The 27,914-nt window shown below is 52.2% G+C and overlaps 3 protein-coding genes across 16 annotated transcripts; 2 read left to right on the forward strand and 1 right to left on the reverse strand.

The window, feature by feature from the left end:
- Nucleotides 1–10: 10 nt before the first annotated feature.
- HPD (4-hydroxyphenylpyruvate dioxygenase) lies at nt 11–15,690 on the reverse strand. Of its 2 annotated transcripts, none has more exons than XM_086855381.1 (14): nt 15,168–15,690; nt 5,029–5,055; nt 4,235–4,297; nt 3,445–3,549; nt 3,269–3,311; nt 3,095–3,177; nt 2,876–2,965; nt 2,681–2,784; nt 2,441–2,518; nt 2,133–2,295; nt 1,746–1,817; nt 970–1,092; nt 718–834; nt 11–632 (listed from the first exon to the last, which is right to left on the reverse strand). In XM_086855381.1, the coding sequence occupies exons 6-14, from the start codon at nt 3,173–3,175 to the stop codon at nt 522–524; spliced, it is 939 nt and encodes a 312-aa protein (XP_086711507.1). In that variant the 5' UTR covers nt 3,176–3,177; nt 3,269–3,311; nt 3,445–3,549; nt 4,235–4,297; nt 5,029–5,055; nt 15,168–15,690; the 3' UTR covers nt 11–521. The 2 variants fall into 2 exon arrangements, with proteins under 2 accessions (XP_086711507.1, XP_023793059.1); XM_023937291.2 differs by lacking the exon at nt 15,168–15,690 and adding an exon at nt 5,269–5,357.
- PSMD9 (proteasome 26S subunit, non-ATPase 9) lies at nt 6,234–9,974 on the forward strand. Its single transcript, XM_086855397.1, has 6 exons — nt 6,234–6,411; nt 6,504–6,606; nt 7,373–7,566; nt 8,016–8,117; nt 8,628–8,716; nt 9,029–9,974. Exons 1-6 carry the CDS (start codon nt 6,298–6,300, stop codon nt 9,054–9,056), a joined length of 630 nt encoding a protein of 209 aa, XP_086711523.1. The 5' UTR covers nt 6,234–6,297; the 3' UTR covers nt 9,057–9,974.
- Nucleotides 10,179–27,893, forward strand: CFAP251 (cilia and flagella associated protein 251). Of its 13 annotated transcripts, XM_086855368.1 has the most exons (24): nt 10,179–10,235; nt 10,318–10,363; nt 11,347–11,566; nt 11,729–11,813; nt 11,973–12,079; nt 12,216–12,356; nt 12,545–12,654; nt 13,119–13,227; nt 13,667–13,747; nt 14,074–14,151; nt 14,598–14,642; nt 14,971–15,188; nt 15,687–15,860; nt 17,716–17,963; nt 18,054–18,202; nt 18,650–18,823; nt 19,084–19,268; nt 19,729–19,843; nt 20,004–20,167; nt 22,409–22,499; nt 22,702–22,845; nt 24,933–25,161; nt 26,330–26,431; nt 27,287–27,893. In XM_086855368.1, the coding sequence occupies exons 3-24, from the start codon at nt 11,516–11,518 to the stop codon at nt 27,436–27,438; spliced, it is 2,952 nt and encodes a 983-aa protein (XP_086711494.1). In that variant the 5' UTR covers nt 10,179–10,235; nt 10,318–10,363; nt 11,347–11,515; the 3' UTR covers nt 27,439–27,893. The 13 variants fall into 13 exon arrangements, with proteins under 13 accessions (XP_086711494.1, XP_086711493.1, XP_086711496.1 ...); XM_086855367.1 differs by having other exon boundaries at nt 10,206–10,363; XM_086855370.1 differs by having other exon boundaries at nt 10,215–10,363; nt 15,762–15,860.
- Nucleotides 27,894–27,914: the final 21 nt, after the last annotated feature.

The raw sequence follows: 27,914 nt of genomic DNA on the forward strand, positions 1-27,914 counted from the left end.
TTCCAGAGTGTTGGAGCTACCCTAAAACCATGTTTATTTTCAGCAAATTCAAATTCAAGATTGACTCTAAAAGCAATTAAACCAAAATCTTACAAAAGGAGATGCGCAGAGAGGCAAACGCCTCCGTGCTTTCACAGCTTCCCGTGTAGCTAAAATTAAAACTTTGGATAGACTAAATTTGAGCACTCCCAGTTGTTTCTTCTGTCTTCCTCTGTAGCTGCGTGTCTTTGGCACATGCCCTAAATCTGCCCTTTGTTAAGAATTCCGTGGTTTGGATCAGATTAAGCTGCTTTTTGAGAGCATTTGCTATTTCCCACGCCCTGTCTCCCAGGAAGTCACCGAAGGGCAGTGCTGGGGTGGGGTTGGGAGAGGTGTTGGGTCCTTTAACATTGTCCAGCTCGGCAGTGGCTTCCCTGGATTTGTGGCTCTCAAGTCTGGGCTATTTATCAGGACATCGGGTGTTTCCCAGTTCATTTGGGATTCAGCTCCTTAGGGATGAAGGCAGCACTTCCTGCCATCCTCTACATCATCTTGGTCTCGCCGTTGGGCTCCAGGACAGTCAGGTTTCCTCTGGCATCCTGATCCATTTCTATGGCTTCAAACAGAGACTTGAAGTTCCCGGCGCCGAAGCCCTGCGGAGACGGCAGCGTTACGGACCAGGGGCTTGGTGGCCCTGAGGGCTCATGGCCAGGATCAGCAGGAGATCCTCAAACCAACCTGGTGGTTGTGCCTCTGGATCACCTCCAGAAAGACCGTGGGTCTGTCTTGAACTGGTTTGGTGAAGATCTGGAGCAAATAGCCTTTTTCATCAAAATCCACCAGGATTTTCAGTTCCTGGAGAAAAGAAATGAGGCGACAGCTCGAACACCCTCAGAGGAGCAAGTGGGGCTCTCTGTGTCACTCACATCCCTGCAAAGCACTTTGGGGAGCTGGTCCAGCCCTGGGCAGGCCTGACCCGCTCTGACTCACCGCCAGCTTGTCAATGTTCTCCTTCACTTTGATTTTGGCAGTTTTGAGCCTCTCCCGCAGCACCTGGTAGTAGCTGGAGGGCACATCCATGAACTGCATGCCCCGCTGCTTCAGGTTGGTGATCTGCAAGGCAGGGGAGAGCCAGCAGGGCTCAGTTTGGGAGGGGTTTGTGCCAGGAGCGTTTCCTGGGACAGGACACAGATGCTTTCCCATGGCATTGGCCAGCCTCAAGCGTGAGAACCTGCCTCATTGTTTGGCACCAGGAATGGGCAGGCCCAAGATGCCTTCCCCAGGCACTGCAGGGAGCTGTGCAAGGATCTTTTGTCCTGCTCTCAACTGATACCTCTGGAGGCCCTTTGGTCCAGAGAGGAGCCCAAACCTGGGTGCTCAGCAGCAGCTGGGCTCAACCCAGATCTGCCCCCACCCTGGCTGAAGGTAGGTTATGGGCTGTGGGGCTCAGCCTGGCAGCCGTGGCTGCCTCAGTCCCACCAGGCACCCTGCAAGGACACAGATGCCACCAAGAGCCCTGCAGACCCCAGTTGCTTTAAACTGGAGGGACAGGCAGCTCACAGGTGCAGGCCAGTCCCTCTGCAGTGACTCCCTGGGCAGTTAATCCTGGTTGTAAAACAACCACGGCACAAAGCCTGATGGCTCTGTGTCCTTGTACCCTGACAGGGTCATGGTCCACCCTGTGACAAGCACCGTGCCCAGAGCTGGGGCAAGGGGTGGTCCCAGGGCAGGGGGTCCCAGGGCAGGGGTCCCAGGGCTGCACTCACTGCTGTGATGATGTCGGGGGTGTTCAGTGCGATGTGCTGGACTCCGGCCCCTCCGTAGTAATCGATATATTCCTAGAGGGAAAAGATGTCACTGTGGAAGTGACAGCGCAGCTGCAGCTCTGAAGGGATGGGTGTGGGCTTAAAAATATGCAGGCAAGCGAAGGAGCACCATGGAATGACAAAGAGTATTGATGAGATTGGGGTAAAATGGCTCAGCCCCCCAGGGTTTGCCAGACCCAAGCAGAGCCAGGATTGCTTTCTAGCAGCCACTTCAGCACAGCAGGACTGCTCTGGCTCCAAATCACTAACCCTTGGTCCCTTTTCCTTCACCAAGATCCCCCTGGGAGTGGAGGCAGCCAGGTGGCTCAACCACCAGTGTCCACTCACCTGAATCTGGGATTTTTTCTTGCCAGGTGCTGGCTCATTGATGGGCATTTTAATGGTCTCCTCATAGTTGGTGACCACAATGGAGCGCAGGGCACTGAACTCGGTGTGCAGCTGCTTGTCATCCACTGACCAGAAGCGGTGGAAGAGCAGGTTCTTCTGGTACCTGCCCAGGTCACAAGGGGCACAGTCAAGCCCTTACTCCATCCCCACAGCAATGAAGCTCTGCTCTGGCTTCATCAGAGAGATGTGAGACCAGCAGAGCTGTGCTGCTGCTCCATCCACCTCCCACCAGCTCTCCCCACTCTCACCAGTCTGCCACTGGCACCATCTGGAGGTCAGGCTGATTCCCCACGACGTGATCAACAAAGCTGAGCTTGGCGCTTGGTCTGCGGGGGGAAGCCAAGGAGGGTCTCAGCCAGGCTCAGGGGTACCCCACAGCTCAGGGGGCCCCAGGGCAAGGCAGTGGGGACCTGTCCAGCTCCTTGGCAGGATATCCCACCAGAACGTGATGGCAAAGAGCCAGGCAGGACCCTCTGGAAAGTACTCACAGCTTGGGCAGCAGGGGGTCCTTGAAGAGGGGCGGCTGGTACCCAGGGAGGAACAGGCCCTTGTAGTTGAGCTTTTCTATCAAGGTGTGGGTGGTGTCACCGTACTGTGAGGGGGGAAAGTGGTTGTGTTGTGGCTTTGTTTATGTGGGGGCCTCCCAGCTGCAGCCAGCTCCATGGCCCTGCCCTGCCACTCACCGTCTGGATCACTGCAAACTTCACCTTCCCGAATTTGTCCTGCTCCACCCATGGCTCCTTCACCACCACAGCACCACGTTCCTTGGCTTTCTGGGCAGGAGGAGAGAGATCCTGTCCTGCTGCAGCTCCCCCACACCAGGGGGAGACATCAGCCAGGCCCTCCCTGCCTCCCTCATGGTTTTGGGGGGCTCCATGAGAAGGAGTGGAGGGGCTGCTCACCTGCACGATGAAGTCACAGTCCTCCACTTCGAAGGCGACGTCCTTCACCCCATCACCATGCTTCACCAGGTGCTCCCCCATCTCTGCCCAGAGCAGGAACAGCCACAGGCATGAGCAGAACTGCTTTGCTCTGCCAGGGCCATTTTCCACTCCATGCCCCCCAGAGACACCTACCCTCATTCCCTGGGTTCAGAGCGGATGAGAAGACAAACACGATCTGCCGAGGAAGAGGAGGAGAGGTGAGGATGGAGCTGCAGGTGATGGTTTTCGTGGTGGGTTTGGCAGCACCCTCATGTCTGACACCACCTCACCCTTTTCTGCCCTGGCACCTCTGTCAGGGGCTCCCTTACCTTGTCCTGCTTGACGACATGTGACACCACCTCCCTGCTGCCGGTCTCCAGCCCCCTGTACGCCAGCTCCTCGAACCCCAGCTTGTTGCAGTAGTAGGATGCAGCCTGTGGGCAGGGAAGAGTCCCTCTGGTTGAAGCTGCAGTGCTGGTGGCCCACAGGCCATGGAGAACAGCCACCAAGGCAGGTGGAAGCCACACTAGCCCTGTGTTTGTGTGTGTGTGTCTGTATGTGTGTGTGAGAACAGGCAGAAGCTTCTCTGCCTCCTCCAGCAGCCCGAGGGGGAGCAGAGGCAAGAAAGGGCCAGGATTGAGCAAAAAGCCCAAATTCATTGTGAAGTGGGAGTTCTGCCTCCAGAACTTTCTGCAAGGGCTGCCATGGAGCAGGAAACATTTCTGTGTGTCCCCTGTTCTGCAAGGCTGGGTGAAAAGCAGCTCAAGTGTGAAGCAGAGGGCTGTTTAAGCCACCCAGGGCAAGGGATGGAGAACAGCTGCCGTGAGCCCACACAGCTCTGCAGGCTGGTGGCCACAGCTGAGCCCAGCCACGTGCGCTGGTTCACGCCCCACGTCCCTGCGCGTGCCCCCAGCAGCCGCCCCTCGCCTTGCGCAAGGGCCACCAAGGCCATCGGCGCCAGGCCAGGGCCAGGCTTTGGGACACCGGCACATCCCTGGCCGAGGGGCTGCTGGGATGAACCAACACCCCCCCTGGCAGCCAATGCCTGTCCCAGTGTGGGAGGTGTCCCCTGGCACAGCTGTCCCCTTACACACGTGCCTGGTGGCCACAGCCTCTCACCTGCTTGGCATTGCCGACCCAGAAGGTGATGGAGTGGAAATGGATGAAGCGGCCTCGTTGGGGCTAGAAGGAAGGGAAAACAAGGCTGAAAAAGCTGCTGCTGCTGCCTTTCCTGCAGCACTACTCCACTCCAGAGCAGGGGAAGCGGCAGCTGTGACCCTGCAAATGCATCTCCTGCAAATGATCTGAATTAACTGGGTGGAACAGCCCCTGAATGGTGATTTTCCAAAGTTCTTTACAGTCAAGTGCCACAGGATCCTGAACTACAGGTTGGAAGGTACAAAGCACTGATTTGCCATTGCCTACAGCCACATTCTCCCTGTGCTCCCCACAAGAGGATGTCCCAGTGAGCTGCCCACCTGCAAACCTCGCTGTGTTAAAGATTAATTCTCCCACAAAAGCTCTTACACAACCACCAGCACCAGTACAGATCCCCCTTTGCTCTGTTCCCCACCACTGCCCAGCCTGGCACAGGGCACCCAGCACTGGAAACACTTGAAAAGTGAAAAAGGTGGCAAAAAATGCAGCATCTGGAAATAAATGTTACATGGGATGAGGACTCTGTTTAAGGCTTGGTTTGATTGAGAAATACCCATCATCTCCTGGTAGTCACTCTCCTCCCAAACCAGAAATTTCAATGATTAATACCAGTTTACAACAAGGATCTTGTGTGGCCCATCCAGAGCATTTTTACTTCTGATTTCAACAAGTCACCAAGGAATTGATATAACCTGCACTAACATGACCGATGTTTCACACCAGGCAGAGGGACAGGACAGGGACACGACTCTTACCTTTTCTCCCTTGTCTGTGTAGGACGTCTGAAAGAGAATGAGAAAAGAGAGACATTAGCGGGACGGGCAGGTACAGCAGCCCCCAGGGAGCTGAATCCAAAGGTCAGGCTCTGAGGAGCAGCTCTGCTGTGCCGCTTCCAGCACCGCCACTGGGAAATCCGAATTCAAGCAGAGCTTAAATCTCCCGAGGCGTCCCGTGCCATGGAGCCCATGGATTCATCCCCATCTGCTGCCCCTCACCATTTCTGTGACCTGGAGATGTGACAGGAACCGAGCTCGAGAACGGGAGGGCTTTCAATATAACGGCGGGACAGGGAGGCTCCTCCTCGGCCCCACCTTCTCCCCCCACCAACCCAGGGATGTGTTGGGCTGGGAACTGCCCAAAGCTGTCACTGGGGCCGTGTCACGGGGTCCTCGCGGCCCCGGCGGTGGCACTGCGGGGTGTGTGTGTGTGTGTGCAGCACATGAGGCTCTGCGGAGGGTGGGGACCCTGCTGACCCCGCAGCCGAATCCCTGCCCCGTGTGTGCCGGGGTTACGGGGGGGTGACGCAATTCGGGCAGCACATCCCCCGACCCGCCCGCTGCCCCTGGGGACATTCACCCCTCCCTGGGGACATGTCATGCTGGCAGCGCTGAGCCAGGACAGCCTGCAGAGCCCTGCTGGGTGTGTGGTGGTGTCTGAGCACCTCGAGCCCAGCGCTGCAGGGACCCCAAAACGTGGGACAGCAGGAAGAGGGAGCAAGAGATGGCCCTGCCGGTGAGACACCAGTGCACAAACTCCACCTGGCTGGGGGTGTGGGAAGTCGGAGCCACCAGCAAGGCCAGGGAGGCTTGGGTGGGTGCAGTGACACGGAGGACACGGGTGGGGGTCTCGTGGTGGGGCTGTCCCCTGCTGCCACTGAGACAGACTGGACAGGGGCCAGCAGGCAGCGACAGGGCCGTAACGCTGTGTCACACAGTTATGGTGACACCGCTGTGCCACCACATGTCACCATCAAAGCTGGGTAACCCACTGACAGTGATACTGCTGTGTCACCACATGTCACCATCACAGCCACCCCATGGCACTGCCACAGCAGTGTGACACATGGAGGGTGACGCCGCTGTGCCATCCCGTTATTGTCACCGCTGTGCCACCCTGCTATTGCCACCGCTGTGTCACCGCTGTGCCACCCCGGCCCCGGCCCCGCCTCTGGTCCCGCCCCTGGGCGTGGTCTCCCCGTCCCGGCCCCGCCCCGCGCCCCTCCCGGCTTCCGTCCGGCCGCGGCCATGGCGGAGCCCGGCGGGGGCCGCCCCGTCACCGTCAGCGATGTCCAGCAGCTGGTGCGGCGCAAGGACGAGATCGAGGCGCAGATCAAGGCCTGCTACGAGCTGCTAGAGGGGGTCGGTGCCCGGGCAGGGCCGGGCCGGGCCGGGGGGCTCCGTGCGGGCCCGCGGGCCCGGCCCCCTCCCAACCGCCGCCTCTTCCCTCACAGCAAAAGGGCGTCGGGATGCACGAGCCGCTGGTGGACGCCGAGGGCTTTCCCCGCGCAGACATCGACCTGTACCAAGTGCGCACGGCCCGGCACAACATCATCTGTGAGCGGGGAACGGGAACCGGGCGGGGGGGCCCTTCCCGGGGCCGGGCCGCGCCCCCATCCCGCGGGATGAGCCATGGAAACCGGGATGTGCGGGGGAAACGCGGCCCGTGGCCGGGAACAGGCACCGCGAACAGCGGTGACACCGCTTCATTCTCTGCTACCCCCATCTCGCTCGTTATTCCCCAGAACCGGAGCCCAGGGCTGCGCTGTTTCCCAGCGGTTCTGCCCAGTGATCGGAGCTGCCGCCTGGGCTGAGTCAGTGAAATGCTTTTGTCCACGTGTTGCTGCAGAATGCTGAAATTCTGCCGCTGCTGCGGACCTTTTGCGATCTGTGAAACATAACAAAGCTTTTCTGTGTTGTTTGTAGAATAAAATTCGGGTAGGAAACAGCTTGGCATTTATTCATGCCAGGCTTTCCCAGTGCCCTGACTTTCAGGATGGGTTTTTCTCTTCATGTGTAACAGCAGGTGACTTAATGAAAAGAAGATTTAAGCTGCTCACTGAGCTCTAAGGGATCACGGGCCAGCCCTTCAGCCTTTGCGTGTTTACCAAAATTCACAGGGTAGTATTCTCTGTGTCTGACTTTTACTGATAAACATCTGCTGGGCTGGCACCAGGCCCCAGCAGATAGAGCAGAGGTTCTTGCTGAGATCAGAGGCAGCCGGGGCACTGCTCTGTGTGGCTGCAGGGGGGAGCAGGTGCTGAGAGACGCTTTTTGGGGGAGGCCTCTCCGGCTCAATGTGCGCTCACGGTGTCACCCCCAGGTTTGCAGAATGATCACAAGGCCCTGATGAAGCAGGTGGAGGAAGCTCTGCACAAGCTGCACGCCCGGGAGAAGGAGAAACACGCCAAGGATGAGGCGGAGGCCTTGGCCGAGGCCATGAGCCAGAACCAGAGCCTGCCCCAGGCCTTTGCCAAAGTGAATGCCGTGACCCCGGGCTCTCCCGCCAGCGTCTCGGTACGTGGGGCACAGCTCGTGGGGAGGGCTTTGTCTGGAGCCAGACAGCTCATGGCTTCCTCTGCCCCTTGGTAATAAGTGGGAATAAGCTGGAGGCTTGATTAGGGTGTCACACACTTTTTTCTATCACTTTGGGATGTTCTGTGAAGGGGCTGGTCACTGCACAGGGATGAGATGGGTGTTCTCTGAGCTGTATCCTGGCACCACACAGCTCCTCCCATGCCTCACTGACCATTGCAGCCTCAGTATTTCTCTTCCCATGAAACAGAGGAATGAACACTTAACCTCTCCCTGTGGCCATGGAGAGACTGCAGTGATGTTCACTCGCCTGAGTGTGAGAAGTGTTACAGCACATCTCTCTCCCTGTGGCTGGGTGAAGGGCTATGCTCCTGTGTTATTACCTGTCTTTGGAGAATGCAGGTGCTCATCTCTCTTCTGTTTCTATCCAGGGACTTCAAGTTGATGATGAGATTGTGGAGTTTGGATCTGTCAATGTAAACAACTTCCAAAACCTGCAGAACATTGCCACGGTGGTGCAGCACAGTGAGGGGGTGAGTTTATTCCTGCTGTGACTGCATTCTCTTGCCTGCCTCTGTTAGCCACAGCTTTTTCTATGGAACTTGGATCTCTGGAATCATAATTTCCACCTCAGAAACAGTGTCAGATTCAGTCTGTGCTGTTCCTAGCCATGTTCTCTCACAGCACTGAGCTATTTGCTCATGAATGGAAGAGGTGAGAAGTGTGTGCTCTTTGCTGTGAGCATCACAGTTTGTTCTCCCTGGGGACTCCCTGCAGCAGCATTGCTGTGCTGCCCTCGTGGGCTGGCCAGAGAAGCTGCCACAGCCATTAAGTTTTTGGTGGTGGAAGTGAGGGATCTCCCTGGAGATGACTTCACACAAAACACTTCTTTCAGTTATACCCACAGGAGTGGGAATGAGCCCTGCAGCAGAAAAGTTCCTTGGCCTTAAAGTTCCTTCTTCTGGTGCTTCAGCAAAAGAAGGGAGTTGACTTTGTGCTGGAAAAGTGAAATGTTTTGGTTTTTATTTTTTCCTCTCTTTCAGAGGCCCCTGAGCGTGACTGTGATTCGTGGTGGCAGAAGGGTGCACGTGGGGCTGACTCCAAAGCGCTGGGCCGGGAAGGGCCTCCTGGGGTGAGCTTCTTTTCACTTGCTGGAAGGGAAGAGGCTTTCACCAGCTCAGGGCACGTTTCTGAGCTGTGTCACTGCACTGCCCACTGTGACAGACCTCAGCAGGGGGCTGCAGGCTGCTGGTTCTGCACAGGGATACAGGGAGTCGAGTTCCATCAAATATGAGCACAGGGAGAAAGTCTCAGTGGCTGGTTTGTCTGGTAGAGGAAACCAGTGGAGGAGGGTTGTGGTGGGTCTGATCCATCCCATGTCAGGTCTTCTGTGCCTGTTTGAGAAAGGAAATTTAGTATTTCCTTCTACCCTCTTCTTTTTCAGCTGCAATATCATTCCTTTACAAAGATGACTGTGGCTTGGAGAACAATAAAGCTGAAGCTTGTGCCTGCTTTCTGGACTCTGATCTGGGTTGAAAACTTCCCTACGTGGTGTTGCTGTGACCTCTGGTGCCTGAAGGCTTCTGGCAGAACAGGGCCTGCCTGCAGTTCAGAATTGCACTTATTATCAGGAGGAACCTGCAGAGCTGCAAGATGTGGCTTCTCATCTCTTCCACCTTCTATCAATTTAGAATAAGGCTCTAGAGAGACCCAAATCTCACTTGATACACGTTCCAAAGAGCTTGAAAGGCTCTTGTTTGGTGATAACAGAGCATTCTTTTTTCCTCTCCTTTAAAACTCCTGAGTATCATGTAATATATGCTAAAAAGTCCTAGAGCACTTTTTGATGCCTGTCATAGTAGATTACAGGCAAGAGATATGCAAGTTTGATACTTCATCTTCCCCACGTTGCCACAACTTGTAAAGTCAGTGAACATACTGAAAAGATTTTTGGAATGCCCAGTTATTTTAACACAATAAGGAATAGGGGTTATAATTCTACTTTTGGAACTTGTAGTAGTTTATGTAGTCATTATAAAAACACTCCTAATCTTGGCTTCTCTATTTCCTTTTAATTTTTTATGAATTAGTTTATTTGCAGGAGTTGATTTTGGGGTGGTTTCCTGGTTCCAGCCAGGACAGGGTTTACCTTTTTGTGCCTCCCATTCTTCTCTCCATCCTGCTGCAGGAGCAGAGGGGGAGTGGGTGAGGGGCACATGGTCTGGGGTGTTTTTCAGTTGGAACATTAAATTGGGGAATACCATTCATAAACCACAACAGGTGCATGAACTGTTTGAAGGGATTCCAGGAATGACTGGTTTGTTTGAAACTTATTTCCAGTTGAATTTCAAAATAGTCTCCCAAAACAATAAAACTGAGTATTGCTTCTCTCTGTTCTCATAGAAGTCATTACTTGGGGCAGCCTCTCTGGGTCAGGGAGATAATGGGAGCTGATAACAAATCTCCTTTCTGCTCCCAGCAGGGTGTGAGGCTCTTTCTGGGCAGAAGGAAAAACAAATTAAGTTTAGAAAATGTTATTATTTGAGCTTAACAGCAAGGCTGAGGTTAACAGCTGGGAGTGTTTGGAGCTGATCATCTGCAGGGGTGAAGTGAGAGCCTGGAGTGAGCCCTGGAGTGCATTCCCTGTGCAAGTGCTGTCCTGGCTGGGGACCCTGGGGACTGGCAGGGGTTGGGGGATGATTTTTCTCATTTGACTTTGCTTGTCCTGCTCAGGGAAGCCACTGGAGCAGAGCTGCCTACAACTCCTTGTGGACATTGGGTAAAGATGCCCACATCTATCCCTTATCCTATTTTCCGGGCAGGGAGAGGATTCGGTCCCGAATGGCTCCGGCGATGCCAAGAGGAGCTTTGTCACAGCCACGAGCGGGATTTGGGCTTGGGCAGGTTGAAGGGCTGAATGCTCCCTGCTCCGGGACCCTGCTTTGGGCGGGGTGGGGCAGCGCTGCCTCTTCTGGCAGCCGGTGGGGACGAGGAAGTTCCCCGGCCTCTCCCGGCGTTTCCCGGTGCAGCCGGTGAGGATGAGGAGGGCTCCCCCCGTCTCTCCCGGCGTTTCCCGGTGCAGGCGGTGAGGATGAGGAGGGCTCCCCCCGTCTCTCCCGGCGTTTCCCGGTGCAGGCGGTGAGGATGAGGAAGGTTCCCCCCGTCTCTCCCGGCGTTTCCCGGTGCAGCCGGTGGCGCTGCCGGTGCAGCCGTTGCCTGGGAACGGCGGTCGCAGAGGCAGAGAGACGCGGGGATCGCTGTGTCGGTGAGCGGGGGGGTCCTCGGGAGGGTCTCCGGGGGGGTCCCTCGGAACAGCAGGAGGCACCGAAGCTCGGAGGGGTTTTGGGAACGGCTCCGTGTGAGCCCGGTGAGACCCGGTGACCGCGGCCGCTCCCGAGCTCCCGTCCCTCCTGCCGGGGCCCGGAGAAGGCTTTTCCCAGGGCCTCTTTCCCCTCCCGCGAAAGTTTTCTGTGCACAGGGTTTCGGTCTTGGCTCAAGTCCAGACCCTTGAAGGCGGAGATGAAGCAGCTGCCACCAGGAGCAGCTCTGTGCTCACAGGGGCTGAGACAAAACCCCATCCAAAAGAGAAATTTCCACGCCGGGTGCGGTGTGCGGGCAGACCGGGGGGAGCTCAGCTGGAATTACCGCTGCACTGGGCTTGTTTGTGCTCAGTGTGGGAATGTTACTGGAGCTGAGAAGAGGCTCTGGGACCCATTTCCCAGCTTCACAGGTGCCCTTTCCTCCTGCTGTGCCAAATTCCAGGTTGTTGTGCAGCCAAACCTAGGAGAGTGTGTGTGGGGAAGTGTTTCAGAGGATCTCCACACCCCAGCTTCCTCAGAGGAGGGTGAAGGTGTGGATGGATGGTCCATGCGAATTTACACTGGAGTAACCCCCTGAGGGAAGAGCAGCACCAAGCAGTGAGCCCGGGGAGATGTCCCAGGACAGACAGACAGCTCAGGAGATGGATGTGCAGCCTGAGGAGGTGAGGGCAGCGCCATGGAAAGTCCTGTTTGAGACAGGGTCTGGGGCAGATCCTATTGGAAACAGAGCCCCCGGGACCTGAGACATGCTGGGGTTCATTCCAGGGCCCCATTCATACCAGCCCAGGAGTCAGCATTCACCAAAATCTCTCTTCCTTTTCAAGGATCCCCTTGCTGCTTCCGGGGAGAAGAAAGGAGCACCAGAGGGTACCGAAGAGTCACCGTTGTGTCCCCAGTCATCTCCTTTAGGTCTGGGGATCTCAGACACCCTGCCCAGCACCTGGGCTGGGAGCCAGAGCACCCTGGGGAAAGGCAGTGCTGGGACATCATGTCTGGAGGGTGCTGGACGCCCTGAACCACCCCAAGCAGTGTCTGAGTCCAAGGGAATGATCTCCAGCCCTCTCTCAGGCTACAGGGAGAAGCACACACAGCACAAAGGCTCTGCCAGCTTGGTGTGGGGAGCCATGCCGGGGATGCTGTTTGGGAAGAAAAGGGACAGGAGCCTTCACCCCCTTGTGAGTACCAATGGGCACAGTGCCACTGAGATGGTCCACCCAGCACTCCTGCCCTGCTCTCTTCCATCACCCCACAGACCTTGTGTGCCTTTTTTGTCCTGGCTGCTGAGAGCTAAGAGCTGCCTCTTCCCTGCAGGACCTGTCCTGGGTGTTTGGCTACAACAGCAGCCTGGCTGTGCACAGCCTGATGGACGGGGAGGACCGGGTGCTCCTGTACGTCTCCTCCCACACAGTGGTCATCCACGATATCCTGCGGAACAAGCAGTTCCACCTGCAGGTCTGGCACACAGCCAAGCACCTCCTTCCTCCTCCTCCTCCTGAACCTCCTCCCTCCATCTCTCTTTCTGGTGCCCTGTGTTCAGGGATCACCTATAACCAAACCCAGGAGCAGCCCATACAAAAGGTCGGAACAAAACAGCCCCAGGTTTGCAGCCTCCAAGGCACTTTGCTGCTTCCCTCCCCCAGGGCCACACAAATGTCATCTCCTGCCTGTGTGTGAGTGAAGACAAGCGCTGGGTTGCGACTGCTGACCGAGGGCCAGATGCTCTGATCATTGTGTGGGACTCCTACTCTGGGTAAGCTCCCAGGAACCTCCTCTTTTGGAAATCCCCTGTGTCCAGTAAATCACTCAGGACCGACTCTAGTCTCAGCTGAGAGTAAAATGGGAGTACACATGGACAGACTAAAAAGCAGCAAAGGAACCAAAACCAAACTAAGTCCTTCATCATCCTTGTATCACCCACACCCACGGGACACTGAGATGGGGCTGAGCTCCCCCAGACTAAGCACATCACATCTCCATGCTGTAGGATCCACAAAGATTCCTGGTGAGTTGTTCCCCAGTACCATTTACTTGGGAGGAAGGGATGGAGGGGACACTGAACACCAGCCTGTGGCAGCACCAGTGTTTGCAGCCTCCCTCCCTCCATGCCTTCTTCCACACAGACCAGGGTGGGTGGGTTGTGGCACAGACTGTGCCAAGTGACCACCTTGAACCTCCTGTGCAGCCAGGAGCACCCATGGGATCTCTGCTCCGTAGGGTACCTGTGCGCACCATCTTCGAGAGCCATTCCGAGGACGGCGTCTGTGCCATTGCCATTTCCCAGGACGCCAAGTATTTGGTGACCATCAGTGCTGCTGCTGTGCAGGTGAAGAGAATATCTCCTCTTTGACAGCTTTGCAGGATGGGCACCTGGAAGTTTTTTGCAGTGCAGCACAGGGAAGGTGGGATTTCAGATGGGGAGAGCAGGAGAGAGGGAGAGCATGTTTGCAGAATGATGCCTTGTTTTTGCTGAGCTATTAAGAAGACAGACCTGGGTTTCATTAAAATGAATGCTGCAGAGTTGAAAAAAAATGGGTCTTAATTTGGGATAAAAGCTTCTGACTTAATCACTTTAATCTAAGCAATTTCTAGCAGTATTTCCTGAAATTAAGCTTTTTCTGCCAGGCTGTGCTGGGTTTTACCCTGCTCCAGTCTTTTAGGCCACACCAGCCCCTGCAGTGGCTGGGGAATGGGATTTACCTGGCTACCCCAACCTCTCAGAAAGCCACAAATGTTCCTTGGATTTTTCTTCCCTTCTCTTCCAGAAAGTTTGTGTTTGGAAATGGACTTTGCCCACAGAGAAAGCCATATGCAGCATGGAGCTGAAGCCTGAGTTTGGGAATCAGGTGAGTGACCATGGCCAAGGGGGGCACAGGGGGGACTGGACTGGGCAGCCCCATCCTCACCTCTCTGTACCCCCTTGCCCCCATCCAGCACAGGGCTGCTGGGGATGGGAGGCAGGATCACACCACATCCCTGGGGCACCCTGATGCAGCAGAGCATCCCAAGGGGTCATACCTATTCCTCTGGTACCTGACAGGCATGGGGTGTCCTCTGTTTTCAGTTCTGTGCAGCTGGTGAGGTGGTTTTGGATTAAAGCAGAGGTTTTGGATGGAAGAATAAACAGAAAGCATTGCTCAGCTTGGTGCTAATGCAACTCTTTGAATTTCAGGATTATGTCATTTTTAACCCTCAGAATCCCCATGAGTTTGTCAGTAACAGCAAAACCCAGATGATATTTTACCTGTGGGTAAGTAGAGACATGGGAAGTTGTGTTTCTGGTGCCAGAAAGGAGGGGGCAGGGGGGGCTCAGGGGCCAGGTGTCTGTCCACAGCTGGGGTCACACTCTGCAGATCTGTCCCTTCCCTGCTCCCTGCCCTTACAAGATCCAAAAGTGGTCTGGACTCCTTCCACTCCCACAGTGGTCAGACCCAGGTGTGGCAGGGATACTCTTCATCTCTCCCACTCCTGCTTTCCCATGGACCTTGTGCCATTCAGCAGCTTTTAGAAAGAAGCAGCTGGAAGGAGAGGATGTTTTGAGCTCTCTGGAAGACTTTGGAGCCTTTCTGCCCCAGGAGCCCTGCTTTGGTCACCAAAGTGTAGGGCCAGTGTCCAGATGGTGGGGAAGGGACATGGTGGCACTGCAGAGCTCAGTTCCAAAATCCCTCTCCTGGATGTTTTATCTTCTTTCCCCAGGATGATTCTGGTTTGCAGTATGGGGCACCATTCCTGAGCAACCAGGTGAGCACAGCAGGGAGGGACCACAGCATGTCACCCTCTTGGCTTTCCTGCTGGCAGCAGCACTGTCCATCCCCATCCCCTTAAGGAAAAACAGTGACCATAGCCCCAGCCTGTCCCACTCGGACAGGGACAAGCCACGTTTGCCCAAGCTGAGCTCAAGCAGGGCTCTCTCCAAGGTGCCCCACTGCATTTTCTCCTGGGGCTCTCATCTCTTGTCTTGCCATGGGTCAGGAAGGGAATGTCATGAGGACCAAGCAGAAACCTCTCTGCTTGAGGAGGGCAGAGCCAGCTCTGGGATAAAAACACAGTCTGGCTGCTGTCTCCACAGACCTTCAAGTGCCTGGTGGGACAGTTCAGCCAGTCAGTTTTCCATTTTAACAACACCCAAGTTCTGACGGGCACCTCGGCCGGGAAGCTGGTGGTGTGGGACATGGACAATCCCCGCACTCTCCCCGAGGAACTGCCGGCCAAACCCCACGGAATAACAGCCACCAAAGTGGTGTCAATGCAGAAGGAGAGTCTTACCGTGCTCAAAGTGCTGGAGAGGTAACAGGACAGCCCTTTTCAGTAGCTGTAGGTACAGTCCTCAGGTACTTCAGCTGTAGCAGTGGCAGAGATAATGTTGGAGTTCTAAGTCACTCGGCAGTATGGTCACTCATGCAGGAAAGTGCTGCTGGTTTTGAGTAATTTTCCAGCAATGGATTTGCCTGGGGGTGGAAATGAAGTTGAAGAGTCATGGTGATGCGATGCCAGCCAGCTCTGCTGGGGCAGCTGAGTGGCTCAGCCTCCCGGCTCCTACCAGCAGAGGGAGCAGACAGCCACCAAACGCCGCGACAGCCTTGGGGACACAGCAGGGACACGTCAGGGTCACAGCTCAGCAGCTGGTTTCTGCACAGCCCTGGCTTTCCCCTGCACATCTGGGCAGGGCTCTGCTCGCGTGCTTGTGCAGAGAAATGGGGAAGAGATTTGCTTCCACCCAAGGATACTCTCCAAGAAATATTTGGGAATTGTCAGTGTGTTGGTTAATCTTTCCCTTCCCTGCAGCTGTATAGTCACAGGTGATGTGAAAGGGCAGGTTAAGTTCTATGATGGGCAGCTGTGGCTCCTCACCATCTACAGCCATGACAAAGTGGGTCCCATCCAGTCCATCTCCTTCTCCACAATCCTTCGTGATCCCCCCAGTGCCCTTGCAGGCAGCAGCCAGCCCTTTCTCACCAGGTGAGTGTCTCTTTACAAACCCAGGTCTTCTCCTGTGTTTGCTTCGCAGCTGAAAGCTGGGGAGGTGGTCAGTGAAAGCTGCTCCATGAGCTTCTGCCTGGTCTGGAGGAGGATTCAACCCTGTGCCCAGGCTCCTGGGCAGGAGAGGGAGGCAGGACAGGGAGGGAGTGTGGGTGGGCTCCAGCACATCCCAGACTGAGCTCGAGGTGATGCCTTGGCACAGACACGGCGTTAGTGCAGGCATGGTGATGATCAGCTTCTCTGTCACGTACCTGGCACACCAGGCAGTGCTAATGCTGAGCCTCCAGCTCTGACTGGGCCCCTTAATCCTCCCTTAAACCCCTCCCAGGGATGGCTATATCCAGTTGGATTTCATCATGGCTTGGCAAACTAATTGGGGCCGTGGCACCAGCGCAGGGTTGTACCACACCGAGTGATCACCAGCCCCTCTCTGTCCCTCTGTGTGACGTGGCTGTGCCTGAGGATTTATAGGGTGTCTGCAGGCCAGATGAAGCTGTTGTGTGGCTCCATCCAGCCTGCAAACCATGTCTGTCACTCCTGTTAAGGCTTTCCTGGCAATGTCTGTTCTTAGCCATGGGTGTTTTCCAAAGAGACATGTGGGACAGATTCCTCTCCAGCCCGGGGCAGTGTCCTGGGTTTGGTTTGGTTTCCCTCTTGGTCTCATCCCTCTTTCTGGGTTGCTGCAGCCGCTCTGGGCAGCACAAAAGGCAGAAAACCAAAGGGGAAGGCCTGAGCTCATCCCAGAGGCAGGTGGGTTTAGGAATGGCTGGAGAGCCCAGCTAAGGCAAGCAAGGGGTGCAGAGTCCAGCAGTGCCTGGGCCAGATGTGCATAAACTGGTGCCTGTGATGGAACAGCTGGCAAAGAGGTTGTGCTTCCCCACTTGTCTGTCTGTGCAGCTCCTAGACTCAGCCTGGAAAAGGCTCCAAGGAGACCTTATAGTACCTTCCAGTGCCTCAAGGGCTCCAAAACAGCTGGAGAGAGACTTTGGAAAAGGGTATGGAGTGATAGGACAAGGGGAGAACGGCTTAAAATTGGCAAAGGCCAGGGTTAGATGGGATATAGGCAGAAATTCCTCACTGTGAGGATGGTGACATCCTGGCACAGGCTGCCCAGAAAAGCTGTGGTTGTTCCATGTCTGGAATTGTTCAAGGCCAGGTTGGATGGGGCTTAGAGTAACCAGACCTAGTGAAAAGTGTTGAAACAGAATGATCTTAAGGTCCCTTCCTACTCAAACCAGTCTGGGATTTCTGTGTGGTCCTCTCTTGTCCCTTTTACTGAGTCCAAACTCTTAGTCAGGCAGACAAAAACTGTACATGTTTGTGCTGTAACATGAATAATTATCCAGCTGTCTGCTTCACACATCACCAGTCACACCGTGAAACCTCTCTGCTGTGCTGGTCAGCATGGCCCAGCGAGCAAACAGGGACTGAAACTGTCCTCTGACCTTGGCCACGGCAGCACCGTCAACATGGAGCCACTGACAACAGAGGTGTGGAGACACCTGAAAAACCCAGAGTATCTCAAATTGCCCATTTGTCCATCTCAAACACCAGTGACTTGAAAATGGCAGGAGCCCCCCCAGATGTCATTTATCTTCTGGCCTGCCCAGCCAAGTAGAAAATGGAACTGGCTCCAGTGTCTTCCCATGGCCATTTCCCAGGTCATGAATACAAAGTGCCTTCCAGGTCAAGGAGCGTTTGCATGCTGTGTATCACAAAATAGAAGTGATTGTCCAACTGACTTGCCAAAAACAGACTGATGTGTAATATAGCTTGGAGGGACATGAGCCAGTTGGTCTGATTCATCGAATTCTGTTTCTCTCACGCTAAACAGGAACTTTATCCTTTCAACCTCTGATGCAACCATGTTCCATGTTGCAACAGACAGCACAAACTTTGAAACAATCATGAAAGAGGCAAAGAAAGCTGTGAATGCCATTGCCTGCCACCCACAGGAGCCACTCGTGGCTGTGGGGAGTCACTGTGGGCTGCTGAAGGTGTGGGAATACAAGCAGACCCAGTACCTCGTTAGCAGGATATTCACTGAGGCTGGCATCCAGTGCTTATCCTATGATCCTGAAGGTATCCCAGCCCTGTGACATCCCCACGTGCCAAGCATTGGCCTTCCTGGGAGGTGATGGTGTTGTGAGAGGTTTCTGGTCTGCTTTCCAGGTCATTTTCTGGCTGCTGGTTTTACTGATGGAAGCGTTCACATCCTTGATGCAATTTCCCTTCAGTCCATCTGCGAGGAATTCCAGTTTTCACAAGGTCCCGTGACTCACATCAGCTTCTCTCACGATTCCAAGTACCTCGCAACTGCTGTAAGCTTGTTTTTTCCGCTCGGTGATTTACATGCGCTGCTCCCAGGGGCAGCTTTGGGAGGGACTGGGATTTGCTGGCTATCCTGCGAGGCACAGAGCGAGCAGGGCAGAGGGCTGTTCCTCCCCTGGGGCTTCCTGACTCCGAAATGCTTTTCTTGGCTTGAAGAGTCACTCTGTAAAAACGTCACCAGTCACAGCGGCTCCTCAGACCCGCTGCTAACGCTGCCCCGTTCCTAACTTTAGCGACAAGTCTTAGCTCTCCATCCATCTAAAGAAGGGGCTGGAGCAGGGATTTCCTCGTGGCTGGTGCTCTTGGAGGGGGATGCTCCCTCAATTCCATGTCTCGGTGTAGAAGTATTGAGGGAGGCAGCCTTGAAGCAGTTTGGCTCAGAAGTTTTAGCAACTGTATAAAGATTGCCCTCGTTGACCTTTGTGCTGTTGTTGCAGGATGAGAATTATTCAGTGACTGTTTACAAGAGAGTCCTGCAGAATGGGAGCAGATGCTGGGAACACCTGGCAGGGCTGTGTTCCCACTACAAACCCATCCGGAGCATCCTCTTTGGAGTCCACTCAGACAGCAACGAGCCCAGGCTCCTGAGCCTCGGGGAGGACCAGCAGCTGGTGCGTTGATTCAAAAGTTTAAAGGACAGCGAAGATTTGTGGTTAAAGGGGCTGAACAAGGCCATCAAAGGAGACTCCATATCTGGTTCCATGGCTCTCTACACCAGCTCCATTGCTGGGGGTTGTTTCTCAGCCTGGTCTTGGTGCTGAGGCTCTCCTATTGTGGCTTCTCCCAGAGGTGCAAATCTAGTGAATCCACAAGGTCAAGGGTGCAGGGCAGACCACAGGGGAGCTGCTGTGTTTCCTTGTCTTCCCTCCAGGTTGAATATGACCTGAACAGCAGCATCAAGGACCACTTGGTGGTCACACACAGGGACAGGCTGGAGCAGGCTGCAGTGCCCCTGTGCTTGACCTGGTATCCACAGCTCAGCACTGAGTCCTTCTTCCTCACTGCCAACAACTGCTACAAAATGAAGCTCTACAACACAACGACCAAAATGTGCAGGTAGAGGATTGATTCAGGCCTGCCACTGTCTGGGAGCCTTCTCCTGACCCTGTGTTCTCCTTGGTCTAAAGACCCACCACACTGGTTCTTGGTGGCCCTAGAGCCCTCAGTTCACTCCATTCCTGTGCCCACTCTACTGTTCACTAATGTATCATTTAGCGAGGTTGTGGCTGCAGGCAGACCTTGGTCTGCTCAGTATGTTGGATTTGAGATGTAGCAGTTAGACATCAGATAAAGAGACCACAGTCCACATGAGCACAGCATAGTAATTCCTGAGCACTAAATTAATTTCTGAGCCTCAGTGTAGTCCCTTCTAGCCTGTCCTATCCTGTTCTCTCAGCAAGTAGCACAAAGCCTCTGCACACCTCCCATATCTACCCATCCTTCCACACAACAGCTGTTCAGAGGGGAAAAATGTTTTGGGTGGCCTAGCGTGGATAAATACATTGTTTGCCTTTAGAAAGACCCTTTTGGGACCAACCTATGGCTCCCCCTTGGAGAAGATACAAATCCTCCCTAGGACAAGCTCTGCAGACCCCCAGCAACACTACCTGGTGTACATTACAAAGGACAAGGTATGGAGCCCCACCTGCAGAGCTGCTGGTCCCTTGGGAATTTCACTGGAGATGAAACCACGTGTAGGCTGGTCCTGCCTGAGAGCTGAGCAAGCTCCTGGGGAAGAGAATGTGGCACCAGTGGGACCCCCAGCCCTGCCAGACTCCTTTTCTCTTACAGGTGGGCTTGCAGATGCTGCCTGTCGATGGCAACCCCCACAAATCCTCAGCCTACATTTGCCACCCAGATGGTGCCTCTGACTTTGCCATCTCCCATGATGGGCGTTACATCTTTACAGCTGGGGGGAAGGAGCGCACTTTTATGAAATGGAAAGTCAACCTACAGTGAGTTATGGCAGGAAAGGGAATCTTGTTACTGCTTTCCATGGCTGCTTGGTTGACCCATTGGGTGGGGTGGCAGCTCAAGCAGGAGGGACATATTTTTGTGGGGTTTCGTTCTCCTCTCTGTGATGTAAGAGGGATTAAGCCAGCAAACCTCACAGGGGTGGCCATAGTGCCTAAACAATACTCCAGCATGGGAAATGGTGCCCACATGGTAAGAAGTTGGGCAGAGGATTTTGTGATCTTTGTGAGGGCCTGGCCAGTGTGATGGGAGATTGTCAGGGTTAGGCAGGGACCAGAGGAGCAGTTCTGGCTGCAGGAAGAACACAGAGGGCAGCTGCTGATACAAAAGTGTCTGCTCTCCAAATGGGATAGGAAATTGCTGGGAAATCCCCTGTGTTTGAGGACTGTATTTAGGACAAGCCACCTTAATCCTATAAAGCTTTGCTTATGTGAAAAAAAAGGCCTGCAGTAAATGGGGTGGTTGAAGAGTGGAGGCTGCTTTAACAGAGGAGGATCTCCAGGCTCTGGCTCAGAGCATCAGTGATGAATCCTGCCAGGTTTCTTACGCCATCTCTGCAGGTTTCCCTATGCCAGATCCCTTGGGCAGTGGTGCCAGACGTGCTCCCACATGACAAGAGGGTAACACAGCAAAGGCAGGATAGATGTTTTCATTTCTTGGCATGTCAAGGACCAAAGCTGCTCAATGCAATACATGTTTGGGGCACAGGCTCTTCCCTCACAGCTGTAGGTGCCCAATAGATACATTTGTACATGGAAACAGAGCAAGGCCGCTGTGAATGGCATGAAAACTGCCAGGCCACCATGGAACTCCTTCACACTTCAGGAACTGGAAAGGGAGCTTAGTCCATGGCAGAGTTAGGATAGTGTGGCATGATCTCCCTCAGCCTGTGCTGTTTCAAGGTGGTTTTTTTTTCAAATCCTGCCCAACACCCTCCTAGGACAGAGCACTGTGTCTCCTGGTTTCTGGGAAATAACTCCATGGGAACTGGCTTTTAGCCCTTGCTCCCATGTTTGCCATTTGGCGTGCACCTGGGAAACACTACTGCCCCTCGCCTTCCTAGGACCAAGGCTTTGTGGTTAAGACACATGCTGGTCCTGCAAGGAACGCATTTTGCAGGTACCATTCACTCTGAGGAAAGCCCAAGGAGTGCCAAGCCAGCTCACCTTCATGTGCCAGAACAAAGGAAACCTGGGTGGGAAAGCAATGGATTTATTTATTTTCTTTTCCACTTTGTGTGGCTTAAACAGTCGGGGGTCAGGATAAGCGACATTTTAAGGAAGGCAATAGAATATAAATGATCCTTCTTTATAATGGTTGGCCAGAGTCCAGGCAACATTGAATTTCTATGTAATTTGTTTTTGGAGCAAAGTTTTTGATGAGCTAATTATCATTTTATTGCTGCTTCTGGCATCTTGTGAATCTCCACTGTGTTTAATACCCAAATAACTTAATTATGAAAAAAGCATGAAGCTTGCAAAAAAACCCACGGAAGCAGCACTACAGAGGTGTGTGAAAGCTGCAGCCTGGCTGCCAGGCGTGGGGTATTATGTGGCAGTGCTATGCCATGATTGCACTTCCAGGCTTGGTTTCTTTTTACATCTGCACAAGCCAAAGGGATTCTTTTGGCTCCAACTGCCTATGAAATTGAAACAAAGAGGTGGCTACTCCGGCGCTTTCAGTTTAATGCAAACTGCACCTGCGACTCCGTCGCCCGCCACGGCAAAGGAAGTCGGGTAATGGATTGCACTGAGTTATTGGGGAAAAATGTGTTGGATCAAGGAACAGGGAGTTGTGTGGTTTATTGCAAACACCAAGCCCCAGCCTTCTCTGCATGTTCAAAATGCTGATCTAGCTAATTCATCTCCCTCAATGTCTCTATAAGGAAGCAGAAAAGCCAAATGCCAGACACCAAGTTCAAGTCCATGGAAAAGCTCCTGGCTCCCAGCCCTGTACTCATTCCACTAAACAAGAGGACCATTCAGTAATAATTAATTCCCACACTGTGCTATTGTATGTAAAACCTGGGTATGAAATATGCTGTAGAAGTGCAGCTGATGATAAAATAGCGCAAGGTTCAAGGCAGTGCTTTCCTTTCCTGAATTCTGAGGCCCAGGGATTTTATTTACTCAAAGTATCTGTGAACAATGACTAGAAAGGGAACTGTGAAAGCTCTCCTCACATGAATCCTTCCTGTACCTTCTTTCCTCCACTTTTGCCAGTGCCTTGGATGCTGCTTCTTTCCTGGGTGGGGAGGACTTGATCCCATTCTACAACCTCCTGGATGGCGGCAGAGAAGGCAAATTCTTCAGGGTAATTATGCTCACTCTGAACACTGTCTGGCCACATCTGGTTGGAGTTTAATTTATACAGGCCTGATATTTCTTTATGTTTTGTCCAGCTCGCCTTTAACAGCAATCCCATTGATATGGCTGTTACTAAACCCTAAAAGGAGCCTTATCTTCCGTGCCTGTTGGTAACTGAAATTTGTGGTGTTTATTTGAATGCCTGGCAGGAACTGGAGGACTATTTTTACTACGTACAGCTGTGCAACCAAGGTATCGAAACACTGGAGAAAAGACAGGTGTCAACACATATTCCCTTGGAGGAAATTCCTTCTGTAATGAGAGCAATAGGATTTTATCCATCAGAGGAAGAGGTTGGTCAGCTGTTTTTATTGTTGTTATTAAAAAAAGAAAGAACAAGACTGATTGCACTTCCCAAGTGTTCTAAGGGCCAGATTCTGACCATTGCCATGCTGGATGGCTCTGGGATATACTTATTGGCTTTCAATGTATTTTTATCTGGTCTGCATCAATACAGTGGTCAGAATCTGGCAGAAAATTCCCAAAAAAGTTTCCTTGCTAGCAAGTTGGGAAACTGCAGAGGAAGGCTGAACAAACCTAGAGTCTGACAGCTCAGAGCTGTTCAACAAGGCAACCTCAGGGTCAAGATTTTACAGCAGAGAGAACTGATTTAATAAGGGTGCTGCTTCTTCCCCTTTGTGTTGCTGTTTCTCCTGTTTGTACTGTATACAAACCTCATTTGTAATGTGTCACCTGGCATGACTGAATCTGAAGCAAGGAGATTTGAATAACAGCCTCTGAGCACCAGCTCCAGCCCGTCGCCGCAGGAAAGGCTCTCCCAAGGGAAGAGGTGCATCACTGCACTCCCTCAGCCTTTCTGCAGGGGAGATTGTGTTCATCTCTGCCATGGCACAGCAACCCACAGGCTGCTGAGGCACTGCTGTGAGTCTGTGCCACCCCATCTGCCCAGGGATGCTCTGCCAGGAGAGCCACCAGATGGGAAGCAGCACCTTTGCCACAGCTGCTGCCAAAGTGATTCAATTTGGAGTCCCCACAACCAGCAAATGTTTGCCTGAGCTGGGGCTGCTTCACGCTAGTGTCAAGTCGAGGTGTTATCTCTTCATACTGTGTTAGCTCTTTTCCTTGGGTTATTACATTTTTGCCTCTTGGGGACACAGAGCACATACTCCCTTGGGAAATGTCTTTGGAAAAATAACTGATAATGCCCTACACTTCCCCAAATTAAAATATAAACAGCTTTTCAGGCATGGAAACAGAGGTGCTGAGCTGTTGTGAAACCAGGCAACCTACAATCAGTAATAAATCCAAAGAGAAGGTTCATCTCTCTCTAGAGTGTTTTAATAAAAGAAAAGCAGGAGGGAGAAAAGGCAGCTTGGGCTGACTAGCAAAGCTTTTGGGAATTGGTGTTTTTCTTTTGTAGTTCAGTGGGGTTGATATAAAACCTAATCCCAGATCAGCCAGAGCCGAGTGAAAATGACTGTTCCTGCTTGGCGTGACATTCGCTACAGGAAAAATATAAGGCTTAGATTTCCCTCTTCCCTGGGCTTCATTCAGTGGAAAAACTTGTGACACAAGGACAAAGACCCAAGGCTGAATGCAAAGTCCTCCCTGGGGAGATCTTGCATCAGCTTCCCTTCCCGGGGAGCAGCAGGCCTGGTACGTGTTGGCACCGGGAACTCTCCCGGCGTCTCTCTGCTGCCCGTGTATCTCTGAAGGGGCTGCAAGTACAATGAAGGCATGGAGCAGATGCTGCCTTTTGGACACACATCTGCACAGCTGCCAACTGGGCTGACTCACAGCACCAGACTTCAGGAAAACCACTGGTATCCAGCACAGCCAGTGCTTGCCTGTTTGTCTGAGAGGAGAGTGAGGGATCCGGCAGCGCAGGGTGTCAGCCCCATTTCGGATTTGGCTTCTGCACTGCTTGAACCGCCCTAGACACGAGGAAGAGCAGGGGAAGATAAGGTTTCTTATCCAGTCAGGATGTGCAGCCTGGTTCTCTTGGGACCCTTGTGTGTGTGCTTCCAGAGCAAGGATGGTGTGTTTCCTGGTTTGTGGTTTGCCTGCCCCCACTGTCTCAGAGTGGGGAGACACAGCTGTGCCCAAGGTGCCGGTAACAGCTGCAGGGTCATCGAGTGCCTGTCACAAGAGAGGAAATCCAAAATGAGTGTGTGTGTGTGTGTGTGTGTGCGTGTGTGTGTGTGTGTGTGTGTGTGTTACACACATCTTTACTTGTTATTGTCATGTCAGCAGGTGTGTAACTGTTGGCCATTCCCAACGCTTCCTCCTGGAAGCGGTCATGGCACCCGTGGCACCAACACATGCATGGTTCAGGGACATTGGTGTTCATGGATTGGAAACTGGCCCAATGCTCTTCAAAATAAAACTATGTAACAATCTGCCTTGTCTTGATCTTTAGATTGAAGAAATGATAAATGAAGTAAAATTCAGCAAGTATGCGGATACCGGAGAAGAAGTTACAAAAATCAATTTAGGGGATTTTATCAAACTTTATATAAATCATCGACCTGCATTTGGCTTGCCAATGAAAACCATACAACGAGCATTTCAGGTTCTTGGTTATGATAACAAGAAGGGAGACAAAGTTATTGACAGAGGAGACTTCCTGTTCTTGCTTCAGAGCAGAGGTGAGTTATTTTGTTTCTAATATAAGTTCTATGCTTGCTAGTTCTGCCTGCAATTTCAGAACGTTTTCCCTGCAGCAAGAAATTATTCTGGAATGATAACGTGGTAACCAGGGCAGGCGTGAGGAGCCACCTGCCTTAAGATTTTAAATTGAATAATCACATGTCTTGTCCCAGCTGTGCTTCTTTTACTGCTCTGGAAATCTCTGCTGGCCTGAGGTATCGCAGCTGTTAAATGATAAGTATGGATCTTGGCAAAATGTATCCTTTTCCCAGTGTGCCCTTATCTGAATTGCTATTCCTTGTTAGAGTCACACAGGCTCTGGAAAAGTAATATAAAACTGATAAAAGGCAAGAAAGGAGAGATGAAATTGGTCCAGGGCTGAATCTGTGCGAAAGACTGAAAAGATGGGATGATTTAATGGAGCTGAATCAGGGAGAGCACCACAAATGTGGGTGTTAATATGCCTGTGGCCAGTGCCATAGAGTGCTAATAACAAACTTCTATTGTCTTCTGGTGTAAAAATGCAGCTGAGCTTTAAAAAAGGTAAAGAGAAATGCTGGTTTACTCAGTACATCACTTGGCAAGACTCCTTGCCACAAGGATCCTTGGAAACCACAGATTCAACTAGTGTGAGAAAGGTTAGCTATTTATACAGATGGTGTGAACATCCATAAATAGGTACATCAGATAGAACAGTTTCATAACAGATCTATAACCTCATGCTCCAGGGCATGAGCCAACCACTAACTGGGAACAAGTGCTATGTCCATGTTATTTGAAGATACTAAATCAGGACTTTTCTCCACCTTTCTCTTCCTCTGCATGAAAACGGCTTCATGGACTGTGGTCTGTGCCAGGAATTCTCCAGTGGGAATAGAAGCTCGAGCCCCTGCTACTGCAATGTTGCTTAAAGAGCTGCCTGCATCAGAATTTCTCCCTTTGATTGACATTTTTCCCCCAAAATGCTATAAGGGAGAGCAGTTTTCCTTAGAATCAACATTTTCCTGCGTTAATATAATGTGTTTCAGTTGTCACTGTATATGTCTCTATCTCAGAGAAGCCAGATGCTCTTTTGAACCATCCTGCTCAGTTTAATTTGAGTTTCTTTTGAGGTTTTGTGCTCTCAACCCCATAACCCACAGACTGGTGGTGCTCTGTTTTATACAGGGGAGCAGATGACAGAGGACGAGCTGGCTGAGTGTCTGACCATCCTGCTGGGCAGGAGATCCAGGGAAGGAGGATCTGAACTGGACACCTGCGATGCCACAGGTACAGGATTAGCATTCCACACAGAACAGAAGCAGGATTGTTTCAATTCCCAAAAGGAATAATTTAAATTTCAAACCCATTTACCCTGTTAGGCCGAGAGCTCTCAAAACTGCTCAGATGGGATTGCAAAAATAGTCACAGAGCTACAGACTGTCCTTTATCCACGCAGCAATTGCATGGGTGTATCTAAAAATAAATGGACAATGAACTATAACTGGGGCCTGACAAGATTACATTGCTGTTTATCTGCTGGCTGGAACTGAAATTAGAAACACACAGGGAAATCCCAGTGCTGGTTTTACCCAGGCTGCAGTGCCCATTGTAACAGAGCTGTTGGTAACGACTGCATTTGTCTGCAATTTATGTCCCAGTCCACACCAGTCTGGAGCAGCAAATTATAGCATTGATTTGAGCCAAACGGCTGTATTTAATTGCCCATTGTAATTGGAACTGCATTTTTGTACAATTCATGTCCCAGTCCCCACCAGTTTGAAACAGCATCTGTTTAGGGTCACCGGCAATGAGCCCCATGCAGCAAAGGTGCTGCTCCCGAAGGGAACTTTGAAATCCCTGGATCTCTCAGGATCCTAAATCACATCAAATCGACCAAGTGTAAAAGTTGTCCTATGACTCCTCTGAGGCAGGGACCTGCTGCAAGGTGAGACACACAGATTTGACAGGTTTAATCCCTGATATAAACACATCAAGTGTCGAGCTAGTAAATCATCACTTTGTCATGATCCCTTCATATATCTTTAAAAATATTTCGTTCCCTTATTGCTGCTTATAAATTTTACTGGAAAGCCATTTTGACATTGCCTTTGTGTGTCTTGTGTTATTGCTACTGCTCTCCAGGTGCAGAAGCTTTGACTGAAGAAGAGATTCCAGCAGAAATCACAGCAGAGATATTTGTTGCAGACATTCTTGGCTTACCTATTGCTAAATCAGAAAAAAAGGAACAGAAGGAAAAAGAAGAATCTTTGATCTACAAAGGATCAGAATCATAGCTACCACTAGCTTTTCTGTTTGTTCCTACTTTCCAGGATCCTCTCCTCAAATATCTGCAAAATTTATGGCTTGTGTTTATTGCAAAGTAAAGGTCACATAGTTGCATTTCAGTCAAACTCTAGAACAAGTCCCCAGTTTGGCACATGCCACAAACCTGTAATTTCACACCTATATAGGGAAACACTGGAATGGCTGGAAAGAATGAAGCAGGTGGATACTCTATCCTTGGCTGGAACCTTCCCAGAAGTAATTTCAGGTGGGTTTATGCCAGATGCAGTCTATTTTCATTACGTTAAGACAGTATTCATTTGTGAAACCTGACAGCAAAAGACCAGTGTAAGAGTATTGTATTGATTAAATACGTTGATAAATGCTTTGACAGGTTAGAATGGATTTGTAATTATAAATCCAATGGACCTCGGTAAAGAAATAAATGCTGTGGTACACATCAAAACCACGCTCTTTTGGCCTTTAA

Source organism: Cyanistes caeruleus, chromosome 18, assembly GCF_971803275.1.
Source record: "Cyanistes caeruleus chromosome 18, bCyaCae1.hap1.1, whole genome shotgun sequence".
Classification (NCBI taxonomy): Eukaryota; Metazoa; Chordata; class Aves; order Passeriformes; family Paridae; genus Cyanistes; species Cyanistes caeruleus.

What these genes read in the sequence shown, in the direction of transcription:
- HPD (XM_023937291.2), bottom strand. An exon ending in GGGTCGGCAATGCCAAGCAG is followed by an intron (nt 3,550 to 4,234) that starts GTGAGAGGCTGT and finishes CCCTGCCCACAG; the next exon opens with GCTGCATCCTACTACTGCAA. An exon ending in ATGGTGCCAGTGGCAGACTG is followed by an intron (nt 2,296 to 2,440) that starts GTGAGAGTGGGG and finishes TGACCTGGGCAG; the next exon opens with GTACCAGAAGAACCTGCTCT.
- PSMD9 (XM_086855397.1), top strand. Translation starts at nt 6,298, where the DNA reads ATGGCGGAGCCCGGCGGGGGCCGCCCCGTCACCGTCAGCGATGTCCAG. An exon ending in GCTCTCCCGCCAGCGTCTCG is followed by an intron (nt 7,567 to 8,015) that starts GTACGTGGGGCA and finishes GTTTCTATCCAG; the next exon opens with GGACTTCAAGTTGATGATGA. An exon ending in GCCGGGAAGGGCCTCCTGGG is followed by an intron (nt 8,717 to 9,028) that starts GTGAGCTTCTTT and finishes CTTCTTTTTCAG; the next exon opens with CTGCAATATCATTCCTTTAC.
- CFAP251 (XM_023937293.2), top strand. Translation starts at nt 11,516, where the DNA reads ATGTCCCAGGACAGACAGACAGCTCAGGAGATGGATGTGCAGCCTGAG. An exon ending in AGATGATATTTTACCTGTGG is followed by an intron (nt 14,152 to 14,597) that starts GTAAGTAGAGAC and finishes TTCTTTCCCCAG; the next exon opens with GATGATTCTGGTTTGCAGTA. An exon ending in TGTACATTACAAAGGACAAG is followed by an intron (nt 19,844 to 20,003) that starts GTATGGAGCCCC and finishes TTTCTCTTACAG; the next exon opens with GTGGGCTTGCAGATGCTGCC.